General features: G+C 36.6%; 1 protein-coding gene across 1 annotated transcript in view; it reads right to left on the minus strand.

The window, feature by feature from the left end:
* Positions 1–17,881, minus strand: part of LOC128983564 (attractin-like protein 1) — a 70,143-nt gene that overhangs the window by 22,784 nt on the left and 29,478 nt on the right. The window contains exons 12-18 of the mRNA XM_054402880.1: positions 16,362–16,529; positions 16,033–16,219; positions 15,104–15,259; positions 13,739–13,922; positions 13,359–13,535; positions 4,009–4,152; positions 3,134–3,283 (exon numbers count right to left, since the gene is read on the minus strand). Coding sequence (XP_054258855.1) covers positions 3,134–3,283; positions 4,009–4,152; positions 13,359–13,535; positions 13,739–13,922; positions 15,104–15,259; positions 16,033–16,219; positions 16,362–16,529 — 1,166 coding nt within the window. The remainder of the gene's footprint in view (positions 1–3,133; positions 3,284–4,008; positions 4,153–13,358; positions 13,536–13,738; positions 13,923–15,103; positions 15,260–16,032; positions 16,220–16,361; positions 16,530–17,881) is intronic.

The following is a 17,881-nucleotide window of genomic DNA, read 5'->3' on the forward strand; positions in this document are numbered from 1 at the left end:
GGTTTTCCATTTTGCGGTCAGGTTTAGATTCCTAGAATACCTGACTATTTTGAATGAATAGGTTCCATGCACATAGAGCAGCAACTGCTTGATTGTTTGCAGATGTCGAGTTTAAGATCTTCACGAGGAGTTGTTGGCGGTGCCACTTTTATATTAACAGACAGATTCTTCTTAAATCACAAATCATGTCAGATGATATTATAAATGACCGTTTATTTCAACAAACTAGTCTATATTCAAACAAGTAGGCTATATACACATCAGTTAATCCCATCGTAGCACTTAATTAAAAACTCTTAAAAACAATAACACAAAATACAAAAATCCACTAACTATAAAATTCAAACTTAAATAATATAGTAATTATCCAACACGTAGGTGTTACCACCTTGCAGACAACAGGTAAACTAATTTTGCAGAAGAAATTTTTTAGTCAAAAATAAAGCAGGTGGGGGGGGGGGCATAGTTTTTGGTCACATACAATTGGTGCATTGGTGTACAACATACCGACACGTCAACGGGCCTGGCTTGCCGATCTGAGTAATCAACCTGGCTCACATGTTCTCGGGATTTCAGAAATATGTGACCGCAAAATGGAAAACTATTTTTGACCCACCCCTCTAGATTTTTGGGTTGACCGGTAAATGGACGATTTTACCCTTGACCGGTAAATGGACGACCGCAAAATGGACACAACCGACCCACTCGACGGGCTGGCCGGAGACAAACAGTGACTCACCCACTGTCACAGTCCCAAAGATCTGTAAGTAACTTTTTTTATTTTAAGTTCAAATACATTTTTCTTTGTATATTTGGGATTTGAGTTCTACATGAAATTCCAAAAATAATGAGACCAAACACGATGTGGATACTTAATATCTACGATCTGAAAGGAATCAAATTACTCTGTATCGTCACCAGCTTTGTCCGACTTTCAGATCGTAGATGATAAGTATACACATCGTGTTTGGACTCATTATTTTTGGAATTTCATGTAGAACTCAAATATACAAAGAAAAATTTATTTTAATTTAAAATTAAAAAGTTACAGATCTGTGGGACTGTGGCAGTAGGAAATCAGAAATCAGAAATCCTTTATTGTCCTTAAGCAAAACAATCTTGCAATAGACATAGTCACATATTATGGTAAAATAGGGTTACACAGTAACCCAGTCAGACTAGTTTAATACGTTTAGGTAAGTTAATTAAGTTTAGGTAGGTAAACTTTTTATCAACGGTCAGCCTGGCGATCGGGTCTGAAGGGTGAGTCGAGTTCCGAGAAGGTTCCTAATCCGCTGGGTATCATAGCCAAACGGACGGACTATAACTAATTCTTCAAAAGGACTAATCTTTATCTGAAGAATATATTATGTTTGTTTATATGAAAAACATACATAAAATCTATAGATACAGGCTAGCTTATATTCAAACTTTGCAACTTACCTTAATAAAATTAAACTGAGTTTGATAAGATATTTCTAAGTTTTCACCCACACGGCACACAAACTCTCACCAGATCGACCTTTCCTAACAATTATTAAAATTATTTTAAACCTTTTACAATTTTCCCTGACTTCTGACAAAATTCCCTGACTTTTCCAGATATTTAATATTCCCTGACATTTCCAGGTTTTCCAGGTCACTAGCCACCCTGCATTAGCTGTATGGGCTATTATCAAACTAGGGATGGACGAGATCGGATTTTTAGTTTGAGACGAGACGAGACGAGATTTTTTATTTCTCATAAAATTTTGAGACAAGATCGAGACGGGATTTCCCTTCTCATACACAACGGGAAATGCACGTGCGGAATTTTTACCAGATTTTGTAACATTGTTAGATGACTGTTTAAATACAAAAATAATGATAATAGGCAAGAATATTTACAATCTTTTATTAAAAAACATCAGCATAACATTTTTTTATTAATCACGCCTAACTTATTAAAAATGCCTACGATTAGGAAACATAGTGATATCAGTTAGGATAGAGTTCAACTCATCCTAAAATAAAATCAATCATAAAATAAAATATTAATTTTTATAAAATAGTTACTGGTTTTGACTTTTTTTATAGTAATAAAACATTCCTCACACTGCTAACAAACACTTAACAAAACTTCTCAAATGTTATTAAAATAATTAAAGTAATATTTACATTTGAAGAATTAATTCAATAAGAACGCCTTTGCAAAGGAAACGCAACTACAACACGCTCCTGTATTGCGGGTATTGCATTGACTTTCTGCAGGCGTTAATAATTTTTTTTTTTTTTTTTTTTTTTTTATTCTTGTCTCGATAAAAATCTCGGCCAAAAAGAAATCTCGTCTCGTGTAACGAAATTTAAAATTTCCCGAAAATTTCCCAAAATTTCGAGACTTGACCATCCCTACCAAACAGTGTTATGGTATGGGCTATTACCAACAGTGTTATGGCTATCATCAAACAGTGTTATGGCTATCATCAAACAGTGTTATGGCTATCATCAAATAGTGTTATGGCTATCATCAAACAGTGTTATGGCTATCATCAAACAGTGTTATGGCTATCATCAAACAGTGTTATGGCTATCATCAAACAGTGGTATGGGCTATTATCAATCACAGCTAATAACAGCTGTGTCTAAGGAATGTCGGCCTTAGTCACTAACAAGACTACAAGATCGCGCCACTCATATTACACTCATCTCCATTCATACTTGGCTTAAAATCCCTACTTTGTATGTTCGCCATTTAATAAGAAAGTATAAAAAAAGTATACACAGTATTATATGATCTTAACTAACCCTTCAAATTAGTTTAAAAAATGGTCTATCTGCAAGTTTTTTTTTTAAAGTAAGTTAATTTGATAAATTTGATTAAATTCCAATTAAATATAATCATAACTTAAGGACTTCAAATAAATGTTGCAACAGGGAGTGAATACTAAAAAAAGTAGTTAACTATTATGCACCACCTGTTGTGTAATTGTGCAAACAATAAAATTAATTTAAAAAATGACAGTTGCGGGGATGTGAGATTAATTTGTTAAAAATAACAATAATGAACTAATGAAAGTTACTAAGAGTAAAAGTTAAATACTTTGTTTTTCTTGTCTCAATACATGTTACATTAATTGTAAAGGTGATAACTCACAAAAACATGAGCCATGGTTGGTAGGGTCGCCATGGTAGTGGTTTTGTGCATCACAGCGCTCACAGTGATCTCCCACAATGCCCTTGGTCGTACAGTAGCACTTGCCTGTCTCATGGTCACAGAGGGAGCCGTGATCGTTGCACTCACACGCTGACAACAAACAACATTCGTCAGGCAACACTTATCACAACGCAAATGAGCCTGTAACTATTGGTTCCAAAATCACAATGAACTGTCTCTTTTTTAAATTGGGTTAGCTAATAGAAATAGAAATAGTAAACTTAAGAACAAGGAACAAGTAACTCTGAAAGATATCTTTATCCATTGTTTTGTTAAATTTGTTAAGAGATTTTCTCGAACCCAAAAGCAGAACGATTTTAAACTTTCTTCAGCGGACTTTAAAAAATCCAAAATTTTTCTTGATGTGATCCCCTCAGACAATGATTATGGCAACACGAACGAGGGAGATATTCAAGATTTTGCTGTGATCACCAAAGACCATGATGATGTCCACAAGACCGCAGGAGATATTCAAGATTTTGTCACAATCACGGATAATGATGATGATATTTCTGTAACCGCAGGAGATGATAATCATGTCTAATTGTTATTGCAACCATGACTGCGGTAGATGTTCACGATTTTGCGGCAATCCCAGCTTCTACCTTCTTAAATAACGATTGTTATTTTGTGCCTGTTATTATTAAAGTTTCAGGTTTTTAAAATTCTTTCTTAAACATTAATAAATAAATGGGCAAATGGTGATTCAGATAGTTGGAGTACTATTTTATTTAAGGTATTACTTTTCTATAGCATGAACTGGCCAAATCCAACCCTTAAAATGTTATGTTTATTACATGGAATAATATACTCACGTATGCAGCGGCCGCCGTTGACAGGGTTGCCATGGTAGCCAGGTACACATCTCTCACAGTGAGGACCTTGTGTGAGATTGGCGCAAGGCTGGTTACATACACTGCTGTTGTTTGAACATGTGCTGTGTCCGTTGCACTGGCAAGCTGAAACATAATACTCACTCAGTCACCTTCATCTTATACCTGAATTCATCTCATCAAATCATCCAAGAGCATTAGCTTTTAGCGAATTTCCCTATAGGGAAGTAGCTATTACCGTAGGTCTCATAGTAAGACCTAAGCCCGGGACCGATTTACTTTTTCATTTTGATGTCCCCGGAGGCCAAAAACACCATTCGATCAAATTTTTATATATCTATATATATATATTGTAAGAATATATATAGAGTCTTAAGTCTTATGTCTCATTAACCTAACACCTCTTCACTAAGCTAAGCGAGTGTAACATTTAGGAAACTTAAACTTAAAGTGAGGCATGGGACTCGCAATTAGGGATGGTCAAGTCTCGAAATTTCGGGAAATTTTCGGGAAATTTTAAATCTCGTTACACGAGACGAGATTTCTTTTTGGCCGAGATTTTTATCGAGACGAGAATAAAAAAAAATTAAAAAAATTAAAAACGCCTGCAGAAAGTCAATGCAATACCCGCAATACAGGAGCGTGTTGTAGTTGCGTTTCCTTTGCGAAGGCGTTCTTATATAACTAATTCTTTAAATGTAAATATTACTTTAATTATTTTAATAATATTACTTTAATAACATTTGAGAAGTTTTGTTAAGTGTAAGCAGTGTGAGGAATGTTTTATTACTATAAAAAGTCAAAACAAGTAATTATTTTATAAAAATTAATATTGCTTTTATTTTATGATTTATTTTATTTTAGGATAAGTTGAACTCTATCCTAACTGATATCACTATGTTTCCTAATCGTAGGCATTTTTAATAAGTTAGGCGTGATTAATAAAAAAATGTTATGCTGATGTTTTTTAATTAAAGATTGTAAATATTCTTGCCTATTATCATTATTTTTGTATTTAAACAGTCATCTAACAATGTTACAAAATCAGGTAAAAATTTTGAACGTGCATTTCCCGTTGTGTATGAGAAGGGAAATCCCGTCTCGATCTCGTCTCGAAATTTTATGAGAAATACAAAATCTCGTCTCGTCTCGTCTCGAACTAAAAATCCAATCTCGTCCATCCCTACTCGCAATATATATATATATATATATATATATATACACGGCCGCGCCCGGGAAGTCAGTCACATGGAATATACACTGGAAGTCAGTCAGTTGCACCCCCCAATATATTTCAAGACTATGATATATATATAATATATATTGGTAAATATCTTAAGCCTAGACATTTCTGAATGTATATATCTCTTTTTTTCTTAAAAATACTAAAATATAATTACGTAAAAACTGCTATGCTAATGCAGTCACCACCGCATTTGCACGGGAAAGCCAGTCACGTAAAATTTGTGCTGCTAAGCCAGTCACTATATATTTTACCGCATACCACTGGAATCCAGTCACTAAAAATCCACCGGGTATCCCGTCACTTCAGTCAATTTCACCCCTGACCTTCTACTTTGTAATATTTATTTGTTCTACAAGCTTGAAAATCCGCACCTCAAACAAACGGATAATGCTTCAAGCATTGAGCACTCTCATAACCCACCTTTCGCACTTCATTTTAATTAGTTGTCTTCCAGATTACTTAAAAATTACTATTCTACAGGTTAAATACCTAAATGCCAATGTAATCTTTAGTCGTCTTAATGGCGATCGTCCTGCCAACTGTGGATACAAATATGTACCGAGCTAATTAGCAAGCGCAAGGGGGGGAGTTATTGCTTTATAGTCGCACAAGTCGGCCTATTGTTGAGTCCTTGGAGACAAGCGGCCATCTTGGATAATTTCAAACAGTTGCAAAATTTATCGTCCAAAAATATTTTTTCAAACACCAAAGTGTTTATAATTTAAATATCTAGTATACTGTGGGATTAGAAATGTTCTGTGCAGTTTTGAATTATTCTCCAAGGGAGTGCATAAAAGCTAACGTTCACAGTTCTAATACGAAATCAATATCCTGTGTTGCGCGGGCCGTAGCACATAGATAGTTTTCCCGCCTCAAACAATCGAAGGCGGGGGGAACAAGGCAAAATTCTTGTCTCTCTTGCGGCGGGAGGCAGGGGCGAACCTAACGGGTTCCATTGATGGGCCGATACCGACCGACCTGGGGTAGCGACTAGCGAGCCACTATGGTTAAAGGTTCGGCCGGTTATTTCCAACTTATTGCTGGTTCTCGAGCTTTCTGAGCTCGTTGTACAGTGAAATCTTACTTCCCTATTATATATAGCCACAATCTAAGCGATTTTTACGTGAGAATGAAGATATAGACTCAGTGATGTGTGGTTACTTAATCAAATCATGTTTCGTGACTGTTTATCTCATAACGGCCAATAATCAATCAACTTATATTTTCTTTATTTTTCGATTTATTATCTATATAAATTCAAGAGGTAGCCCTGTACCTGGTTAACACATATAAAGATTTCTTTTAACGTGTTTTCTTTGAGTTACGCCCTATGGGATTTAAAATTTTCACAATGTTTACATTTTTGAAGAATGTAGATAACAGAATGATAAACGAAGTCAGCTGTAAATGCAGTGCTTTGATTTTACGGTCCAAAAGGTAAAAACTATTCGAATTGTGAAACTTTTAATTTTTGCTACGAGCCTGTTAATTGGAGATTGTGACTTTCTTAATTTAAGGAAGTAAACGTATTAACATGACGTGTTTGGAGTGGGATTTGATATATGTGACGTGTATCAAACTTTTTCTCTTCAAAATCCTCTCCGATGCAAAACACGGGTACAGCAGCTAGGTTTATTAGGATTCAAAAGTTTTTTATGATTAAAATTGTCCTCCAATGTTAAGAAATTGTTATCCGATCAAGTTGTTTAATGAATAAATAATTGTTTTGCCAAATTATGTTTCGAAACCAGGAACTCAAAATATATCAGAAAATAGATATTTTAGTTCAGAAAACAAGGCCAATCAAATAGGCCTACGTACTTTTTAAATAAAAACACTGGTCGGATGATTTGTAAATTGTTCTTTATTTACTTCAATAAATTTCTAATTAAAATCACCAGAGGTACAAATCTATATAAATAAAATTAAACTTTTGTCTGTACATTGCTCAGAATCATCAATTTTTAGGTTTTTTTTACGTTTTATACATTCAAGAATCCGAAACAAGTCTCATCTTAATTTCTGTCCTCTCATGAAAAACAAGAGTACCTATCAAAATCCAAATCATTTTAAGGTGTTAACTGGATTGGCGAAAGTGTCTACATATGGCCTCACTACTTTGTAAAAAAACTTACGGACGTTTAATAACCCAATTTTTCACCACACTATGATGTTTTTGGCTGTATTACATACGTAAATTGGTGGCTGAAAGTTACGTTTTGCTGGCAATGCCAGCTGTCGCCAATTTGGGGACCGAGCAGGTTTTTACAGGCCGGGGCCGCAAAATCAGTTGTCCGCTTACTTACTTAGAACATGAATGCGTTTTAAATACACAATCAAAATCCATAGCATTGCAATATAGAATTGTGTTATTGTCACCGTTGCCTAGCAACTATTTATTTATATTTTTGCTTATGCCTCAAGTTATTTCTTAACCTTAAAGTTGTAGTTGTGTTGACGATCAGTGTGCATTATTATAGTGGTGAATAGTGGTAATAGGGTATAGTGTGGTGAAAAATAGCGTTCGTACCACGGACCGAAATGGTTTTGCAGCTCTCGATCGATTTAAGTTCTCGACTTCGTCTCGAACTTAAAAACTGTCTCGAGCCGGCAAAACCTCATTTTCGGCCCTTGGTACGAAATATACTATTGTGTGATTTTTGTCAAGTTCTCTCACAATGTTTATCACATAATCATCTATGAAATAGCGAACAGCTGTTCGGATCAAGTTTAGTTTTCTATAGCTGTCACTGATATGTTTACATTGAATGTTGTTTACAAATACCGCAATTATTTCCGATCACGTTTCAAAAGCAAATCCAAACCAAGTTGGATTAAAACCGTCTTTCCTTACATAACGGATTTAATTAATCGCAAGTGCAATAATGTTTAGGGTAACCGTAAATGAAAAAATAGCTTCTTTGTGTATAACATTTTTATTGAGTTTTGATAACCGGGGAAAAGACCGTGAATCAGTGTTCTATATGGCTGGGAAACTTATATTTTTTACATAAGCGTTACCAATAGCTTACACAAAAGGTTTCAACTCATTGACGGCACTTGAATGGTGGTTGTGTAAAGTGTACAGTGGCAACTGCAGTGGGTGATTGTAACAGAGGTTTACGGATTATGCTCAAATCGCTTTTCCAATGTGTCTTCTCAACGCTATGTGCTGGTCGCTGGACAATACAGCCAATAGAGCAATTGCCCATCTCTTGGGTTTGTAGGCCTAAACAATTATTCATAAGTTGGTAGCGCATATTACTCAGTGTTCCGTACGGACAGGAAAAGAGCACCTTTGATAGTGAAATTTCCAACCTGAATGTTTAATGGCGAGGTTGAGGTATAGTTTTAACTTTATGTCGTTTGGTTAGGTTAACCTTACCTAACTAACCAAACGACATGTCAAATACAAATGATATATCGAATTAAACAATGGAATAATCATTTGGTTGTTTGTGCCGTCAGATATAACAGTGTACACCACATAGATCTATTACGCATTTTGTTTACTTGAAACTGTCAGATACTGTATTTGTTTCAATATAATGGTTTGGCCAGTATATCTGAAAATATGCAAACCAACTGCTGTTCTTTATATACTGTAGGAAGGTTTCTACTGACCACTATAAGATCCCCGTTCGTAGAACGGGCACACAGCTAGTAATCAATATTGAATTAATACATCTTATCTTACTAATCTTACTAATATTGTTTGTTTGAAGTTCAATTACGCATTAATTACTGGTCAGATTGAGCTGGAATTCGACATGAAGATAGCTCACATTCTAGATTAACATATATACATATTCTTATCTCAAAGATCCTTTCGGGCTCCACCCTAGTGGCACTGGGAATTCCCATGTTAACCTTATCAGTATTCATATTTGAAATCAATTAAAGAATTTTACCTGCTGTTTCAATTACACAAGTTGGTTCTATGATATTCAACAGCATAAAGGATTTATAGTGTTTACCATTAGAGTGCAGCACTATTATTATTTTTTTCATTTACGACAACAGCTAATTTGAACCAAGCCGCAACAAAAACCTTTGATACACAATTAGAAGAGACAAAATAGGATTGTTTACAGTTATGCTTATGTTTTTGATTTATAAATAATTTTTCATATTGTGCGAATCTTTGGTGATTTACTTTTTTCTGCTGTTTAGGTGCAGTGGTAGAACATTATTATGGATATGGTAGATGTTTATACTATAGCATACCGTAATCTAGTTTTCTCGGAATAGACAGCGTAAATTTACATTTTGTCGGTACATACAGAACGACAGAAAGACAGACAGACAGAAATTGAGATGATACTCGTTTCGGCTCTCTTAGGCTATGAAATGTAAAAATAACGAAAAACTGCATGATTCTACGCAATGGACATACAAAGCTGTAATTTTATTTCTATAGAAGATGACTGCTACTCTACTAGTCAAATTTGCACAGTTTCGAGCACTCGAACATTACACGAGCACACGACAAGCTGGTCGGTGTCTGACACCATTCATTGAATCACTGCAAGGGATGCGCAAAGGGGTAGACGAACATTCAGATGAGTTCTGAGAATTTCAACTTTCTCGTTTTGTAATGTGCCGTTATAGCCTTACTTGGAAGAGGGGGATTTTTGGGCCACAAATGAGTTTGTATTTGTTTAGTTTTAAATAAATCCGACCTGAATATAAAATAGCAAATGCAAGTCCGCAGTTTGCGTTTTTGATCAGTAACGTAATTAAAATAATTTTAATTATTTATATTTTAATTATTTTAATTAAATTATTTACCAAAATAAAGTAAAGTGTCTAAATCTAGTGCAACAAACCTAAATATTGACTACTGGTTTTGATTAACGTCAATTAGTAATACTTAACGTTATTTAAGGCTAATATTGTATGTTTGATAACTGACCTCCTGAATTTTATTTCAGTTCCTAAGTAGGCTACAATATTATTGTCAAACAATGCCATAATGTTATTTCATAAAATTTGTACCTGAGAAATTTAAAAATGGAAAATGTATTTCTCGTGTAAGAAAATCTTAAAACGATACGGTTCGTAATGATACGATCTTAAAACGAGCCATTCAGTATTCTTATTCAAAACACCAAACACCCGCCACTGGATAAAAATATGTCCGCTACAAAGCATTAAAACAGCAAAGTACAGTGTATGAAAGAGGTGTGATTTATTTCTTGGTACTAAATTAAGTCATTCTTCAAGTATAAGTAAAACTTCAGCATGGGCATACTCTCTAACGTACTATCATATGATGGATTAGCTGAAGGCAGATAAGTCCGATTCAAGCTTATTGCTTACTGTAAAGATTGTTGTAATACAATTATATTTAACTAGTGGTCGTCCAGTGGTCGAAAACTCGACCAAAAATATGTTATATACAGGTTTCAAATGATTTAGGCCCAAAATTCTTTAGCTGTTTGAGTAACTACGGACTTCTGGAAAATTTAAGTATGATATTTAGATATGTGCTTACTCAGGAACAATGCCGTTCCGGGACACTCTGTAAAAATGGATGTTAACGTGATTATAAATTTGCATTTTACATAGTCAAAATACAATAGGTATTGCGCAACCATGATATGTTATGTCATTAACCTTGGTTCAGTAATAAAAACTACACCGTGTGCTTTCTCAAACAAAACAAAACTTGCTTACTGTACAGCAATAAAACACGTAAAGAACAAAACAAAAGGAAATCTAGACTAGTAGACTACTGATACCGTAGTCATCATAGGCTACTACTACATGATGTTTCAGAACAAAAGTATGGTGATAAAAATATTAAATAACTCATAAAACATTATAAAATCATAGTACTGTACTTAAGTCTTTCTGGTAATAACAACAGTGATAAAAATAAGATAAAGATAACAATGTTGTAAAACACCTCTTATTATTTCTCTTTGTTCTATTCTTTCTTTGGTTTCTCTCCATCCACAAGTTGTCATGGTTACAATCACCCAACGACCCAACCACAAAATGTTGTAGTGTTGTGACAGCAGACAGGAACAGACGATTGTCAGTATGTCAGTGTCAGTGCAAGATTGTCAGTCTGTAGGTGCGAGCGTATAGCTTGACCTTGAAGCTACTGGTCAATATTTCTCCGTTTTGCTTCCATCTTATTTTTGTCAAATGAACTGTAATGTTTCAATAATGGGGAACCTACTGCAGATAAAAATTTCCGTAAATAGATATATAGTTCATATCGAAATATTAGACTGAAAAACACAATTCATAAAACATTTTCTTGGGATTTCTGAGGTTACCGTATATAATATATAGGCATCATATGATCCGATCCCAGTTGAGCGAGGTTCTAATGTATTTGCAAGTTAAAGTTACAAATAGAAAACCCCATTACATTATGGTTGGTATTCAATGACCGATGTATTATCAAAAAATAATTCATAACTTATTTTGATATTAATCAGAAGCATTCATTACAGCTTGCAGCACTTATTGGTATATATAAATATCCAAGTTACTATTACTAAAAAAAAAAATAAAACACGAAATTGTGAGGCCATTCAATTTTTATAAACACAGTGTTAAACATTTTACTCTGCAGGATACTGGATGGTAAAGAGTGTTTGTTTTCAAGAAAACAAAATAAAAAAATAGTTTAGCCAGCTTTACTATTTATTTTTAAAAAACAATAGAAAGGAAACCATAAGGATAGGTATAGGATTGAACTGAAATAATTGCAGGGAAACTTAAATAGTAAAGTCCACAAACTGTACATCGTTAGAGAGAGAGGGGGGGGAGTGAGAGAGAGAGAGGGGGGGGGGGAGTGAGAGAGAGAGAGGGGGGGGGGGAGGAAGAGAAAGAGAGAGAGAGATTTGATAAGGAATATGAAAAGTAAACAAATAATCGTTTCTGGCGTTTGTCATGGTTTACCCCCCCCCCCCCCCCCCCCCCCCGTATTTGTACTCGTGACCACTTTTTGTTGCTTCCTTATCTTTCATCCGTCCCAAAATAGAATTCCTGTAATGGTTTGTTTGTAAAATTAAAATTATTATAAACATCTTTATCTATCGAATGTAGTTTCGTGGTTATTCTTATCAGATAGATTAATATCGTTGCCACATGTAATAGTTCCTCCTTCGCGTTACGCAATAGAGTAAAAAAATAGTTTCCGTATCTCGCAGAAGATTCACGTGTATTTCCCGAGATAAAGAAAATCTGTATAATTCCCGATCTTCCCGGTCCGTGGACACACTGTAAATATTGTACGTCAATAAAGGAGATATTGACTAAAATTTCTACTGAAGGTGTAAAAAAGAAAACTTAAAATATGGGATGATGACCGGGTAGGTTTTTAAGATTCAACCATTTATAATTAATTAATATTCGTAGTTCCTTATTAGAGGTGCATTATCTTTATTTGGAATATGAACACGTTTAAACATTAACACGTAGTTAATGTTAATCACTATCCCAACATAAATAGTAACAAGGAGTAAGCGAAGGTTACCGACCGCTGGGTGTTACCGCTACAAAGTAGGCAAGGAGGGTGCCGTACTGGCTACACTACTCCACAATAGAACACACGATGAGACAGTCTCCGCATTGGTATTGCAGTTACGCTTATCGACACAGGCAGCAGCACCGGTTAAGCTGTTTTCAAACGTATAAAGTGCACGGGAAGCCATACCTGACTGGCTTATGGGAGAGCTGACTGGCTTTCGGGCGGGTGACTGCCACACCGAGTAAATTACCAGCGCAGTGACTGCCTCTCCGGGTGGGCACAAAAGTATATATGTCCATCCGCACGATAAATTGAGTAATTTTTGTCCGATTTTGATAAAATTTGGTTTGAAGGTGTAAGGCGGGATAAACTTGAATGAGTTTGCGAACCAGCATGATCGGACTATGGGAACGGGGGTTTATGGGGGGTTTTATGGGGTAAAAATAGGTTTTTCCCATTTTTGACCCTAAAAACACAAAAATTCACAATTTCTTTTTAAACCATTTTGTAGAGCTAAAAATAACAAATAATTTAGTATATTGAAGCATTATTATGCGCCTAATTGTTACGGAGAAAGAAAATAAAAAAACTCACTAGGACAGCAGGTGAAGAACCACTTGTCTGAGGGACAGGAGTGGGGTAGATGAGGTCCAGTGTTACCACCTGGTAGACAATCTCCTAGACCAGTACCACTTCCATCATCACACCATCCACACTCTGGGTCATCCCTACATTGGAAACATGTGCGAAAGAAGTTACACTGCGACCGACCTGAAACAATTACAAAATATTATACAACTGTTAATCCCCTAGATCTGTGATATTGCCTTCATTACATCATACACACTATTTGAATAATGTAGAGAGATAATATTTTGAATCAGTATGTTAAAAGAAATCGAATCGGGTACACTAGAACCAATTAGAAATAAAATGTGTGTATGGCTTTACAACAACCACCGACTGTACTTTACCTGCAGTTGCTCTGCACCGTGCCTGGTGGGTTGTCCATTCTCTACACTGTCCGTAGGGGAAGCTTGCAGTGTACGCTGTCTTGTCTACACATCTCTCTTCGTTCTGACACCAGATGCATTCCTCTACAGTACAGTTTAGACATGATGTTAGCTGGGCACAGCTACTGGGACAGATTGTTGGTTCCTACAATACAGTTAAACACAAATCAAACTAATTATTCCATGAATAAATTAGGAAATAAGATGTTTTTAGTTTTATTTAACCACATCTTGACCAGCTTAACACGTTCAATGCAAGGGGAGGGAATTCTCGCCCGCGGAACCGGCACCACTAGCGCGGGGCGGGAAATGTCGTCCTTCTCCAATGCCAAAAACCTTGCTTCAATGTGAGCTCAGCCATTGCCAGCGAATGTTATAATCGTTGCCAGCCTGTAGCTTAGAATGTAAGCTTTATTCTGGACATTCTGGTGTAGGTTAGTACTAAAATTTCCCGTCAAATCCCTTCTGGCAATGCTTTTGTCCTGTTTTCGGGGATTTTCTCTATTCGAGCCATATTACAAAGACTCTGGTTATTGATCCAGGCAGTGCTGCTACATTTGGGGGTTTCAGTGAACTACGTCCACTTTCGGGGTAACGCAGAACAACCACCACTGTTTTACTGTGATTCTTCACAACCATCACTGTGATTCGTCTTACTGAGATATTTCAATGCCAATAGCGATCAGATCACTGATTCAGTTAGCGCGCCGGGGCTCTGCCCGGGCCTCGCCGCAGTTTAGGAGCGCCTGTGTAAAGGTTTTCAGCAGTGAATGTGTTAAGCAAGAATAGTTTTACTGAAGTGAAGAATATTGCCTGAGGTGTTAACACTCAGGCTATATTAATTCTCTAAATACATACTAGATACTATTAATCTTCATGAATTTTATATTGATTTAATTATCTCATCTGTGACATTTTATAAAAACAATAGCCTTCATACCAAACAAAACTTTGCTAACAAGCTACGCTGGATGGGTAAAAAGTAGGAAACTGTCTAATCATAAGTATAACTCCCAAAGAATCTCCCCAGTTTGACAACTTCCGTCAGAGTCATCCTCCACTCAACTTAGGTCATCAACTCTGACACAGGCAAGTAAACTCCTCATGAGACGCACAACACTACTTTAGACTGAATTCAAACCTCAATTTTTAGAGTTGTCTCCTGGCTAGAGACAATGTCTTAACCTCATCCATCAGATATGTATAAGACACACTAGTGATTATTTATAGACATGTATCCTAGAATGCAGCACGAGTAAACCCTTTTGCTTTTAGCCATTTTGTTGGGTTTTGTTTGCATATAGTTAAGGGCTGGAGCTTTAGTACCTGTTGGTCCTCCAGGGTGAGGTTTGTCGCAGGTTTGCAAGGACCCCCGTAGTGCCAGTGACACAAAGGATGAGCTGCACAGGCCTGACAGGAGTGTAACTGACTACATATAGCCTCCTGGGACACAGCACCACACTCTTGCTCCGATGTCACCGGCTGAAATATTAACAGGAATCGAGTGTTGAGGAACAATCTGATCAAATTATTTTATCGGGAAAGAAACCACCAAAGCCAGATTTAAAATAGGGTCTGCAGGCCAGACATTTTTACTTTAAGTCAGGTCAACATTTTTGGCCCACTAATCTCAGGTCAAAATCGAGTAGTTTAGGAAATATTGATTAAAAAAATAATATTTGTAATATCAGTTTATACATTAAATCAGTTAATACATATAATCAGTTAATACATAAAATTGTACATTGTCTCTCCAATATTGCGGTAAAATCATGAACATCTTTTGAAGTCACAGAAAAATCGTGAACATCTTCCTTGGAGAAATCAAGTACATCTGCCACAGTCACAGCAAATTTGTGAACCTTTTTTCTTTTCATGCATTCAAAGCGAACTCATGAACATCATCTGTGGTCTTGACCAAAATCGTGAACATCTACCTCAGTCACGGCAAAATTGTGAACGTCTTCTGCGCTCACAGCAAAATTGTATGCATTACACGCAGTCGCTGAGGAATTGTCACTTTTTGAAAAATAAAGGCTCGACTTGACCCGGCCTGAGTTAAGCCCAAAAATTATTCCTGGCCCAAACCAATCCCTCGTGCTAACTGTTGGCTTGACCCCGACCTGAAAATATAAGGGTCCGTCAGATAGTTGGTTGACACATTAAGGTACCTAACATTTTAAAACTGGTCATAACTAAAAACCGATATTTCCAAGAAATAAGAGAAACAAAAGCGGACAGTGAAATATTCATACCCTAACAGTGGTGTATCCTGGGGTATTGGGGATGTGCTCTTTGCATCTCTCCTCATGAGTACAAGTGTTGGAGGCAGGGCACCAGCCACACATGAGGGAGGTGTGCACACAAGATGTACAATCACCCAGGGACTGACAGGTCAACAGTCCTGTGCGCACTGACTCTCTACCCACCTCTGGGCACTTGCTGTAACATTTCATACAAGATCATGAGTACAAGTGTTGGAGGCAGGGCACCAGCCACACATGAGGGAGGTGTGCACACAAGATGTACAATCACCCAGGGACTGACAGGTCAACAGTCCTGTGCGCACTGACTCTCTACCCACCTCTGGGCACTTGCTGTAACATTACATACCAGATCATGAGTACAAGTGTTGGAGGCAGGGCACCAGCCACACATGAGGGAGGTGTGCACACAAGATGTACAATCACCCAGGGACTGACAGGTCAACAGTCCTGTGCGCACTGACTCTCTACCCACCTCTGGGCACTTGCTGTAACATTACATACCAGATCATGAGTACAAGTGTTGGAGGCAGGGCATCAGCCACACATGAGGGAGGTGTGCACACAAGATGTACAATCACCCAGGGACTGACAGGTCAACAGTCCTGTGCGCACTGACTCTCTACCCACCTCTGGACACTTGCTGTAACATTACATACCAGATCATGAGTACAGAAGTAATATTAAGAAATCAGTAAGACATTTTAAAAGAGATAATACAATTTTAATTTAAGTAGCCACCCATTAACCTGGCATCTAATGATTAATTGAATACTTGGATGCTTTGTCTCTGACCATATAATATCAACACCACAGTGACCATACTACACAGCTTTCTAAGAAGGAAGACAACCCTTGACAGCTTCAGCCAACCTTGACAGGTTTGAGCTACGTGGTGGTCCCAGTTTAGCTTTTGATCCAACCAGGAATACAGCAGTTTTACCGGAAGGTTTTCTATGGATGAAATTCAACGTCCGAGAGTACAAATCAGGAGTTGAGTCTTGTTTTCAATTAGTTTTAACATCTTAGAAGCAAACCATTCAATTTTAGTTTCAAGCTGGGCACTTGTTTCTCTCTTTACATCCACTTGTCACCAATTTTGAGTCATCTGCGAATAGCAGCCCCTGACTATCAACCCCTACGTTATTGATGAGTATCAGGAAAAGTAGAGGCCCCCGACAAACACAGTGAATGGCCTCAATTCTTTCAGGATTTGCCCTTCCTCCCAGAGACACAATTCACCTTATGTTTAAAAGCTTAAACAATTTTTAAAAGCTCAATTCCTGTAACTCCATATGACTTCAGTTTACTGAGCAGGATGTCATGTGGACATAATCAAATGTGCAACTGAGATCACAGAAGGGAAGAGCGAATGATTTGCCAGATTTGAAACTAATTTCAAATTATCAGCCCTTATTGTTGCTTCCAACATTCTCAAAAATCTATGAGAGAGCCATGCACAAAAGGCTATTGGGATATTTTGAGACAAGGGGTTTGTTAGATGAATCTCAGCAGCAAAGGGAGATCAACTGGGACTGCAACAGCAGAATTTGTGGAAAACATTCTAAATTCAATAGATAAAGGTGAAACATGTATTGGCATCTTTATGGACCTTAAACAATCATTTGACAGTGTTTGCCACAGTAAGCTGTTGGAAATTCTAAAGAAAGTGGGAATTACCAAAATTGCTTATAATTGGTTTCTACTTTCAATCATATATAGAAAACAGAGCTCAATATGTAGAAATTACACACTCCCACAAAAACAGTACAACAAAAATAACAACATCAAAACTTAAATATAAAGAGGTGTACCTCAAGGGTCAATTTTGGGATCCTTA

The sequence above is a fragment of the Macrosteles quadrilineatus genome, unplaced genomic scaffold (assembly GCF_028750875.1).
Source record: "Macrosteles quadrilineatus isolate MER2022 unplaced genomic scaffold, UCM_ALF_1.0 Scaffold_1__1_contigs__length_201487025, whole genome shotgun sequence".
In the NCBI taxonomy this organism is placed as follows: domain Eukaryota; kingdom Metazoa; phylum Arthropoda; class Insecta; order Hemiptera; family Cicadellidae; genus Macrosteles; species Macrosteles quadrilineatus.